This window comes from Schistocerca gregaria, chromosome 3, assembly GCF_023897955.1.
Source record: "Schistocerca gregaria isolate iqSchGreg1 chromosome 3, iqSchGreg1.2, whole genome shotgun sequence".
Lineage (NCBI taxonomy): Eukaryota > Metazoa > Arthropoda > Insecta > Orthoptera > Acrididae > Schistocerca > Schistocerca gregaria.
The window spans coordinates 941,897,895-941,910,085 of NC_064922.1; the positions used below are offsets into that span (position 1 = coordinate 941,897,895).

The 12,191-nt window shown below is 41.0% G+C and overlaps 1 protein-coding gene across 1 annotated transcript in view; it reads left to right on the forward strand.

The window, feature by feature from the left end:
* Positions 1 to 6,633: 6,633 nt before the first annotated feature.
* LOC126355864 (uncharacterized protein CG13380) overlaps positions 6,634 to 12,191 on the forward strand; it is a 98,921-nt gene continuing 93,363 nt past the window's right edge. Inside the window, exon 1 of the mRNA XM_050006362.1 lies at positions 6,634 to 6,712. Within this exon, the coding sequence (XP_049862319.1) occupies positions 6,638 to 6,712 (75 nt within the window). The 5' untranslated portion in view covers positions 6,634 to 6,637. The remainder of the gene's footprint in view (positions 6,713 to 12,191) is intronic.

Below are 12,191 nucleotides of genomic sequence, written 5' to 3' on the forward strand. Positions count from 1 at the left end.
AAATGCTGCTCACTGCAAATAAAAGGAGTATCTCTGTTTTCAACAACAGCGTAAATTTTGCCGTCAACTTCGTTTTTCAGATTGATTGGAGTTCATTGAGTAACTATTCATTCGAACTCAAAGTCCTTACTCCACGTGCGTATTCCGGAACGATGCAAAACTACACAACCATGCATCAATTACACAAATAAGAGGTAAGGAGACTGCAATATGCCATAGGTGACCGACTGTCTTAAGTGGTTCGTCAGGTTTACTTGGGAATTAAGAGCTAAATCTTTAAATAGGTGTAATTCGTGAAATTGAGGTAATTAATAGTGCCTCATCAATAAAGTAGGCATGGTTTGTTTAGACATGTTATCGCAGATGATAAAATTACAAATCGGCTAAGGAGGTGCTCATTAAGCAGCTTCTTTGTGTTTTGCCTTACGGCAGGTCTTGTCATTGGGGAAGCCTCGTCAGAGAGGTCCACCGCATGAGCGTCTAGGGAAGTGATTCCAGTGGTGGTTTCCCGTTGCCTTCCACTCATGATAATGAAATGATAGTGAGGTTAAGTAAGATTATCTTCACTTCTAGGTGCTGCATATGTACAAGGTGTCAGATAATGGATTTCGGAAATAGAGTTGTAAGTGGTTGTAATTTTTTTGTAGGATATACACTAAACTTTTTCTAATGAATGATATAGCTAGCAGTGGTAACAATTTGAAAGAACCAACAGTCTTGGTTGCTCCGAACTCTTGTTATGCAACAAAGAATGTTTGCTCTTTCATACGCTCTGTAGATGCAAAATAAACAAAATATTTCTGGGGCTCTAAATTTTCTTTGAGGTATTGTTACAGTCAGTGATGTAAAGTTTACAACCAGAAATAAATACACTTTGGGAAATTAAAACTGCACACCAGGAATAACAACTAACGAAATTTTCGTATTGAGCATATAGTGTATAGTAAAAAACAAACACCTTCCGAACAAGCCTTGAAGGACAAATGGTACCGACCAGCCCCCGTGTCAACTTCAGATCTCAGGCATCACTGGATGTGAATATGGAGGGACATGTGGTCAGCACACGACTCTCCCGGCCATTGTCAGTTTTCGTGATCGGTGCCTCTGCTTCTCATTCAAGTAGCTCCTCAGTGGAGTGCACCCCGCTTGCCAACAGCACTCGGCACACCCGGTCGGTCACCCATCCAAGTATTAGCCAAGTCCGACAACGCTTAACTTCGGTGAGATGACAGGAACCGGTGTTACCACTGCAGCAAGGCCGTTTACCATATAGAGGATAATAGTAATGCATAATTAAATTTGTAGGTGATTTAAGAGTAAAGAGAGCGCGAAATTTATTATTCCATACCTACACCTCTGGCACCAACATCGCACTGAGCTTCGATCACCGGTACAGGTATGTCAATCGAAGTCGCTTCAACTCTGCCAGAGGTGATCAGTTGTAGCTGGTGGCAAGTGCTGGCCTGCCAGAGTCTCAGCAACCCATGGCCAGAGTTTTCAGTGGGCGAGAGATCTGGAGAACAAACCTGGAAGTCTTACCTTCGACAGTCAATGGCCTTACCCAATGAGACAGGTTCTGGTGGCTGTAAAAGCTGGAAAGCCGGTAGAGGGTCGTGCCTGGAAGACTCGGTCATCAGGAACTGAGTTTTTGTAGCTAGGGTAGTTGCACGGACAGCAAAACAAATAAACAAAATGAGGAAAAGGGTCTTGAGTGTTTTTGGTAAAATAAAATGCATTTAAACGTATTCTGCTGACATTCTTGGTAACACAACTTCATAATTGAACATTTGGAAAAGGAGTCATATCCACTTTTTTCAAATTACTTTTACCGGAGATAAGTTATCTTTATATCTGTAGTCATCGTTTGGTATAACAGGGGATCCTGTCTCACCAACTGAAATGCTCGTTGTAAGGGTACTGAGTGAGAGAAGTGGCCCCGTCCATACAAACAGGCATACAGGGACCTGTTCCAATACAAACGAAGAAACTAGACGATGAAAAGAAAATTCTACAATACATACCTGACGAGCACAAACCATAACAATATCTGCTAGTGGCCAGCAAAGGTTGGACAAGATAAAGACGAAACATGCCTAGCATTATATGCTTTGCTGTATTTCGCTTGTCGTTTTTGGGTTCATTTGGAATAAACCAGTATGCTCATAACACACTCTTCTATTGCTATAGTGAATATGAGTAATATAAACTTGCATAACACATTCCTTCCGCTGCTACAAACAGAATGCAAGTTGCCTCATTAACATCGTCAGATTCCAAAGTTGATGGTTATAGTATTTTGAAATGGTGATATACTGTTTCACCCTGGAGTCGACTGCTACATGGCAACTCCACGACACCACGCTTCAACCTGTTGTGAAGAGAACAGTTTTTTGTGTCTCCTGGGACGTGGCCCCTTTTGAACTCACCGATTCAGCTATAAATGTAAAGCACAGTATTGTGAATCTTCTCATTATTAACTTATTTCATTAACATGTTTTCGGCTAACAGGCCGTCACCAGACTTAAACTGTTTTAATGCGTTGGAAACCTTGGAAATCCATGAACATTTGGTCTGTAGTCGCGATTTAAAATGACATGACCAAACAGAGCTCAATATTCCCTTTCTTTTAAACTTCATTTAATCCTCACGCTTCTCTAATTTTTTTCACACTGTCTGTTCCATTCTGTTCCTCAATTTTTACCTGTATGTATTTATTTTATAGTGAGTGATTTAGTATTCCATGTATTCTGTTGTTTTATAATAGGCAAATCTTCCCTATAGTAAAAGAAATTCTTCAGAGCGCTGATGTATAACTTAGTGTATGTTTTTCTTGTTACAACTGTCAATTTTATCTTAAACTCTGTTTCTGCATTAATTCGGTACGTAATACTTCTTAAAGATGTTCTATGTTATTCTCTTGTATTAATTTTATTTTATTTTGAATATTAATTTAATTTAAATTGTTACATAGCTTATTAAGTTGTTTTACCTTACGTACATCGTCTTCTCTTTTGCGACTAATTCTTCGCTGGTGTTGACTTCCTCCCTTTCACCTCATCTTCATTTACAGACACACACAAGATACATTGTGCCAGCACAGCTTATCTGTTAGTTATGTGGAAGTTCAGCTACGTCAAATTAGTTATTTTTGACAAAGTCGTCATAAAACAACAGGCAGCGGTTGACCTGATAAACCACCCAGTATGTGTTGCATGGAATCACGTAACTCCTCCCTTCCACCTTATTTCGCTTACATACACACACACACACACACACACACACACTGTTTAGTGTTTTTCTCATTAATTCCCATTGTACTGTTTAACATTTTCAATGACATTACCACTGCACTATCAAAGATAATATTGCCGAGCGGTCTAAGAAGCTGCAGTCATGGACTGTGCGGCTGGTCCCGGCGGAGGTTCGAGTCCTCCCTCGGGCATGGGTGTGTGTGTTTGTCCTTAGGATAATTTAGGTTCAGTAGTGTGTACGCTTAGGGACTGATGACCTTAGCAGTTAAGTCCCATAAGATTTCACACACATTTGAACATTTTGAACAAAGATGATATTTACATATTGTTTGCATGCCATTCTCTACGTTTAACGTCTTTTGCAATGTTGTTCATCAGTACTCAACGTTTTCAAGGGCGACAGTCACTCGAAGTCTGATGACAGCGTTGTAACACGAAAACCAGTTAACTAAGTAATACTGAGCTATACAGTATCCACAATATTGTGCTTTTCATTTATGATTAAATATAGATAGTTTACAATCTCTTGATTTGACTTATGACAGCGTGTCTCTTACTTATAACGCGAATGTTGGAGGAGTGCATTTTGGGTATTAAGAGCCTGCTAGGAGATACAGGAATACAAACAAGAAGAGCAGGAAGCAGATCGAAGTGAAAGATGTAATTAAGACTGTAATGAAAATCAAACGAACGCGATTGCTACATTTGATGAAATAATTTTTGTTACCAGACATAATCACGAATATTTTCTTAGATTACCAGTTTCAGCTACCTCTTGATGATCATTTCAGACAATTTAAAAACATAAACGTGACTGTGGTTGGAAACGGACATTGTTGTGTTGTTGTGGTTTTCAGTCCTGAGACTGGCTTGGTGCAGCTCTCCATGCTACTCTATCCTGTGCAAGCCTCTTCATCTCCCAGTACCTACTGAAACCTACATCCTTCTGAATCTGCTTAGTGTATTCATTTCTTGGTCTCCCTCTATGATTTTTACCCGCCACGCTGCCCTCCAGTACTAAATTGGTGCTCCCTTGATGCCTCAGAACATGTCCTACCAACCGATCCCTCTTTCTTGTCAAGTTGTGCCACAAACTCCTCTTCTCCCCAATTCTATTCAATACCTCCCCATTAGTTATGTGATCTACCCATCTAATCTTCAGCATTCTTCTGTAGCACAACATTTCGAAAGCTTCTATTCTCTTCTTGTCCAAACTATTTATCGTCCATGTTTCACTTCCATACATGGCTACACTCCATACAAATACTTTCAGAAACGACTTTCTGACACTTAAATCTATATTCGATGTTAACAAATTCTCTTCATCTGAAACGCTTTCCTTGCCATTACCAGTCTACATTTTATATCCTCTCTACTTCGACCATCATCAGTTAGTTTGTTCCCCAAATGGCAAAACTCCTTTACTACTTTAAGTGTCTCATTTCCTAATCTAATTCCCTCAGCATCACCCGATTTAATTCGTCTACATTCTATTATCGTCGTTTTGCTTTTGTTGATGTTCATCTTATATCCTCCTTTCAAGCGCTATCCATTCCATTCAACTGCTCTTCCAAGTCTTTTGCTGTCTCTGACAGAATTACAATGTCATCAGCGAACCTCAAAGTTTTTATTTCTTCTCCATGAATTTTAATACCTACTCCGAATTTTTCTTTTGTTTCCTTCACTGCTTGCTCAATATACAGATTGAATAACATCGGGGAGAGGTTACAACCCTGTCTCACTCCCTTCCCAACCACTGCTTCCCTTTCATGTCCCTCGACTCTTATAACTGCCATCTGCTTACTGTACAAATTGTAAATAGCCTTTCGCTCCCTGTATTTTACACCTGAATTTGAAAGAGAGTATTCCAGTCAATATTGTCAAAAGCTTTCTCTAAATCTACAAATGCTAGAAACATAGGTTTGCCTTTCCTTAATCTACCTTCTGCGATAAGTCGTAAGGTCAGTATTGCCTCGTGTGTTCCAATATTTCTACGGAATCCAAACTGATCTTCCCCGAGGTCGGCTTCTACCAGTTTTTCCATTCGTCTGAAAAGAATTTGCGTTAGAGCTGCATCTGTGACTTATTAAACTGATTGTTCTGTAATTTTAACATCTGTCAACACGTGCTTTCTTTGGGATTGGAATTATTATGTTTTTCTTGAAGTCTGAGGGTATTTCGCCTGTCTCATACATCTTGCTCACCAGATGGTAGAGTTTTGTCAGGACTGGCTCTCCCAAGGCCGTCAATAGTTCTAATGGAATGTTGTCTATTCCCGGGGCCTTGTTTCGACTCAGGTCTTTCAGTGCTCTGTCAAACTCTTCACGCAATATCGTATCTCCCAATTCATCTTCATCTACATCCTCTTCCATTTAAGTACATCACCCTTGTATAGACCCTCTGTATACTCCTTCCACCTTTCTCCTTTCCCTTCTTTGCTTAGAACTGGGTTTCCATCTGAGCTCTTAATATTCATACAAGTAGTTTTCCTTTCGCCAAAGGTCTCTTTAATTTTCCTGTAGGCAGTATCTATCTTACCCCTAATGAGATAAGCCTCTACATCCTTACATTTGTCCTTCCTGTCGATCTCATTTTTGAGACTTTTGTATTCCTTTTTGCCTGCTTCATTTACTGCATTTTTATATTTTCTCCTTTCATCAATTAAATTCAATATTTCTTCTGTTACCCAAGGATTTCTATTAGCCCTCGTCTTTTTAGCTACTTGATCCTCTGCTGCCTTCACTACTTCATCTCTCAAAGCTACCCATTTTTGTTACCAGACATAATCACGAAGACGACGGTTCAATCCCGTCTCCGGCCATCCTGATTTTGGTTTTCCGTGATTTCCCTAAATCGCTCCAGGCAAATGCCGGGATGGTTCCTTTGAAAGGGCACGGCCGATTTTCCTTCCCCATCCTTCCCTCACCCGAGCTTGCGCTCCGTCTCTAATGACCTCGTTGTCGACGGGACGTTAAACTCTAATCTCCTCCTCCTCCATAATCACGAATATTTTCTTAGATTACGTTTCAGCTACCTCGTGATGACCATTTCAGACAATGTAAAAACATAAACGTGACTGTGGTTGGAACGTAAATTATTTTTTAAAATAATGGTGGAGGTGACCTGATGGGAAGTGGATAGACGACATCAGAGATCACTCAGGAGTGCGTAGAACTGGACAGCTCAGTCCTGTGTACTTCAGATAGGGGCTGCCTCCTATAGTTCGGATTCCTACACCGGCGTAATCGTGTAGTGGCTCGTAAAGAACTACCGAGATTGCGCGATCAGCTCGCGTTGCACACGGCGGAGCCTTGGCGGTGCATTGACTTCCCGAGCTGCACTGACTCACTCGCCGCTTCCGCAGTGCTGCATCGGCATCAGCGATAATGTTGCGCAGTTGGCAGCCCAGCGCGAAAACCGACGCTGGCCCGTGGAGCCATGTCGCCATGAGTTCTTCTCGTGTAAGTACCGCTGGGCTTCCACAACGCGCATCCTTGCTGTTGTGATTAGTTTTATAAACAAAACACTTCATTGCTTCTGTTTTGTTTCAATAGCAATATTTATTTTGCCACGACGAGTTGCGCCATGATTAAGTGTCCGTCTGTTGCCACAACACTCGGATCGCGGATTAATTCAAACTCTGTGCACTTTTAGTATTACTTAGGACAACATAATGTGCATGCAGTAAGGCATATTAGTAAGTCGATTTCGAGAAAAGCGAAAGAGAAGTTTTATGCGTCATTGATTTACCCTGGCGTTGGAACCCTTACAGTACGAAAGGCGGCGCTCCTGTGGTTAACATTCAAGCTCCGTAGTCGTCGAATCGCTGGATCGAACCCCGATAAGTCTTTTTTAATTTTCATTTCAACAATAGTCATGTTATTTCATACATATTACATCCAAAAGGTACTATGATGAAGAGGCATCTGTATTTGCATGAACTTATATTGAATTTCCCTTTTTATTTGGTTGTTTCCTAATTTTTATTATGACAACAAATATTTATAACTATCGACAAATAAACTACGAAACGCATGATGTTTTCTTGAAAACGTAAACTTTTCGTGGTTTGTGAAATCCCTTATATCTACAATCTATTAAGGTACCGAGAACAGTTTTGCGCCCGAACGCAACGATCTGCAGACACAGTTTTCAAGCACGAGGGGCAGGCCTGAGAAGCCCAAGTCAAACATCCATAAATGAAGCTGCAAATAACTTTATTCAATAATACAAAGAGTTGCAATATTCCAGAATATGATGGTAGTGCGCGATTAATCGTCGGGTGTGCTTTCGACATTACAGGTTGCAGGGTGACATTTTTCATACAGACACGAAAAACACAAATTAAAACGGCATCTACTGCATCGAACGAATGCAGTTTTCCTGCATGCACCTTTTGAAAAATTTCTCTTTCTTTCGAGACTGGGATGCAAACCAAGCGTAATGCAACACTTTCGAAAATATCGATGCCGAAAATTGGCGATGTAGGACTGAATATATTTTAACAGCATCTTGACGATAAAAGGTTTCTTGGTCGTTGACAACCGAATATGAACAAGTTTGAAGGTGCCTGATAAAAAAGCTCGTGCAAACACACGTCTTTTCATCGCATTACCTTTCAAATGTAATATGTACGAATAAAATGACTAGTTCAAAAAAATAAAAATAAAGAAAGATGAACGCGACTCGTTAAGCCACCCGCCGATTTTGGAGTTTAAACGTTGACCACATGACAGCCTACATCTCACCATGACATCACTGATGCGTAAAACTTGTCTTGCGTTTTTCACGAAATCGCCAAAGTAGAACGCACAAAAAAATGGTTCAAATGGCTCTGAGCACTATGGGACTTAACTGCTGAGGTCATCAGTCACCTAGAACTTAGAACTGCTTAAACCTAACTAACCTAAGGACATCGCACACACCCAGGCCCGAGGCAGGATTCGAACCTGCAACCGTAGCGGTCACGCGGGTCCAAACTGTAGCGCCTAGAACCGCTCGGCCACCCCGGCCGGCTATTACTTGCAGATTATGTTGTCCTAATGGACTACCAAAAGTCTACCAAGTTCGAAGTAAATCCGTGATCCGAACGTGGCGGCCTCCTCTTGTGAGTTTTCTATGAGCATGACAATAATATGCGAAAGGTAACCCTTAACTGGTGTTTTGCAAAATATTATTTATTTGATCGCCTTTCAACTCCTAAAAGTTATTTATTTTCAGGTGATACCTGAAGATCACAACCGTCGTAAAACGACTTGCAACTTACACAGATATTACTAATACAGACGACACATAAAATGATGAGGTACATAGTGTTATAAAAGCACGTAATATTTTTCATTTTGCACGGAGATCGTTATACTCAACAAAATATGAAAATAAAGTTCTTTATGGTGCGTGGAAATCGTCACTTTTAACAAAGACAGTTGATTTCACTACTGCAAACGAACATTTTTAAAACTTAAACTCAGTTTAACTGAGAGAAAAATGGGAATTCATCATTGAAAACTAAGCTGGCATTTTGTGTTACACGTTTATTGATTTCCAGTAATGTCTACTTTATGCTTTTCTTAATAGTATGGTTTTCTGTCAAAATATGTTCCCCCCAAGGCTGAATCTGTCTTATTAGCATCCAGTTTCTTTCATGCTGCCACAGCTGTTTCTGACTGACCAACCTGTAGCAGGTGATTTTATACACGCTTTTCTGTGCCAAAGATTTCTCTTTGATGTTACTATTCTATTTCATTTAGCCATACTGACGTTATTGTAAAAAAATCTACAGCTGGGAGTTAATATTTTTTTCAAAGCTCTCTATCGTTTTGCCAACATATTGGGTAGTGCAGCAGTTTGATTGGTTACCGTTGAACAGCGGAGAGATGTGGTGTAATTTTACGAGGTTTTTTTTTCGTAAAATATTTTTAGCCAGGTCGGAGATGTAGTCATTTGTGAATGCGATATGTCTGATAGTCTGTAATTCGGTTTGAAAGCCATATCCAGATGGGGCTGATATGAGACGATGCCCAATGGAATGGAAAACGGGTAAAATTACACCGCTTGTGTCTCGCACCTACACACCTGCGTTTCACAATGCCAACAGCATAATTGAATTATTATTTAATAATAAAGACACAGTGACGTGAACAAAATCGCCTGCAAGCACAGTGGAAATGTGGCTCATTAATGCACAACGGTGGCAATTCTGATATCGGAAGACGAGAAAATTTAAAGGCTAGGAAACACACATTCAATCTAGTATATGTTGCTCAATAATGCAGAACGGTGGCAACTGTGATATCAGAAAACGAGAAAATTTAAAGGCTATAAACCACACATTCAATCTTGGTATAACATGATTAACGAGCCGGCCGGAGTGACCGAGCGGTTCTAGGCGCTACAGTGTGGAACCGCGCGACGGCTACGGTCGCAGGTTTGAATCCTGCACCGGGCGTGGATGTGTGCGATGTCCTTAGGTTAGTTAGGTTTAAGTAGTTCTAAGTTCTAGGGTACTGATGACCTTAGAAGTTAAGTCCCATAGTGCTCAGAGCCATTTGAACCATTATTAACGGAAAACCACATATAAGATGTAGATAGTGAAGTTTTACGTACTGTTAAGAAAAGCAGGAAGATGACGGTGTGAGGTAACGGGCGAATTTTGGCGCCCTGAAAACATTCTTAAGCTCGGAGTTAGCGTGGCAGCACGTGCCGCTCGGCAAGCCTCACAAGGGAACCTCCCCCTCAGGTTTAGTTATAAGTTGGTACAGTGGATAGGCTTTGAAAAACTGAACACAGATGAATCGAGAAACAGAGTGAACAGAGACGTAAACCAACGAAAGGACAGATCATAACTTTGCGAAAATATAGAAAGCAGACTTTTCACACGAGGGAATACTTAAACCAAGGACCTCTCGTTCCGCAGCTGCTCATTTTAATCACGGGGCCACAGCGCTCCTGAGCTCATGCTCTCATTTATGTTGCCTATGTTGCGCATGGACTACTCAGTTTGTATATTTTGCTTATTTTCTTCATAGTTCCACACAGCTCCTTCCTGTTTTCTCGATTCTACATCTACATGTCTACATGTACACGACTACTCTGCAATTCACATTTAAGTGCTTGGCAGAGGGTTCATCGAACCACTATCATACTATCTCTCTACCATTCCACTCCCGAACAGCGCGCGGGAAAAACGAACACCTAAACCTTTCTGTTCGAGCTCTGATTTCTCTTATTTTATTTTGATTATCATTCCTACCTATGTAGGTTTGGCTCAACAAAATATTTTCGCATTCGGAAGAGAAAGTTGGTGACTGAAATTTCGTAAACAGATCTCGCCGCGACGAAAAACGTCTTTGCTTTAATGACTTCCAGCCCAATTGGCGTATCATTTCTGCCACACTCTCTCCCCTATTACGTGATAATACAAAACGCGCTGCCGTTTTTTGCTCCCTTTCGATGTCCTCCGTCAATCCCACCTGGTAAGGATCCCACACCGCGCAGCAATATTCTAACAGAGGACGAACGAGTGTAGTGTAAGCTGTCTCTTTAGTGGACTTGTTGCATCTTCTAAGTGTCCTGCCAATGAAACTAAACCTTTGGCTCGCCTTCCCCACAATATTATCTATGTGGTCTTTCCAACTGAAGTTGATCTTAATTTTAACACCCAGGTACTTAGTTGAATTGACAGCCTTGAGAACTGTACTATTTATCGAGTAATCGAATTGCAACGGATTTCTTTTGGAACTGTTGTGGATCACCTCACATTTTTCGTTATTTAGCGTCAACTGTCACCTGCCACACCATGCAGCAATCTTTTCTAAATCGCTTCGCAACTGATACTGGTCTTCGGATGACCTTACTAGACGGTAAATTACGGCATCATCTGCGAACAACCTAACAGAACTGCTCAGATTGTCACCCAGGTTATTTATGTAGATCAGGAACAGCAGAGGTCCGAGGACGCTTCCCTGGGGAACACCTGATATCACTTCAGTTTTACTCGATGATTTGCCGTCTACTACTAGGAACTGCGACCCTCCTGACAGGAAATCACGAATCCAGTCGCACAACTGAGACGATAGCCCATAGGCCCGCAGCTTGATTAGAAGTCGCTTGTGAGGAACGGTGTCAAAAGCTTTCCGGAAATCTAGAAATACGGAATCAGCTTGAGATCCCCAGTCGATAGAGGCCATTACTTCGTGCGAATAAAGAGCTAGCTGTGTTGCACAAGAACGATTTTTTCTGAAACCATGCTGATTACGTATCATTGATCTATGTTCAGTTTTTCAAGGCCTATCCACTGTGCCTACTTATAACAAAATCTGAGGGGGGTGCGATGGGGAGGTTCCCTTGCCAGTACCCTCGTGGTGCCGGATATTAGCCGGAGCAAGAGGGGTTGCCCCAGAGCATGGTCCAGGCCGACCGCGACGCTGGGAAATCCATGTTGACACTGGGTCGAGGACTGTGCTTTGTGTCCATGAAGGAGATTTGTATGCTGGGGGTGCCAAAGATGGCGGACTTTGTAAAATCATAATGGCAGACATTTCACAGTTCATGAAGAAATTAATAATCGCCAGGGGAATCATGATACCTTAAAAAGAAACATGTACATTACCATTATTTGCACGACGATTCTGATGGTGTAATCAGGTTTTCAATATCTTTATTAGTTTAAAGTCTAGTCTATGACTAAACTATACAAGTAACACCCAGCTACGAATTTCCAAAATGTAAACAGTTCATCCGATTTTGTCGATCGACATGTCTTTAGAAAGCTATTGGTGTAAACCTAAATTGGTATAAATTACAGGCATGTAACTTGAATAGTACATGAGTTATTGGAGGTCAAAGTGGCCGATTATTATTGATCGTGTCAGGCAATAAGTACTCCTCAGGTACACGGTAGCACCATACTTAAAAATATATTTATTCATCCATGTCTTT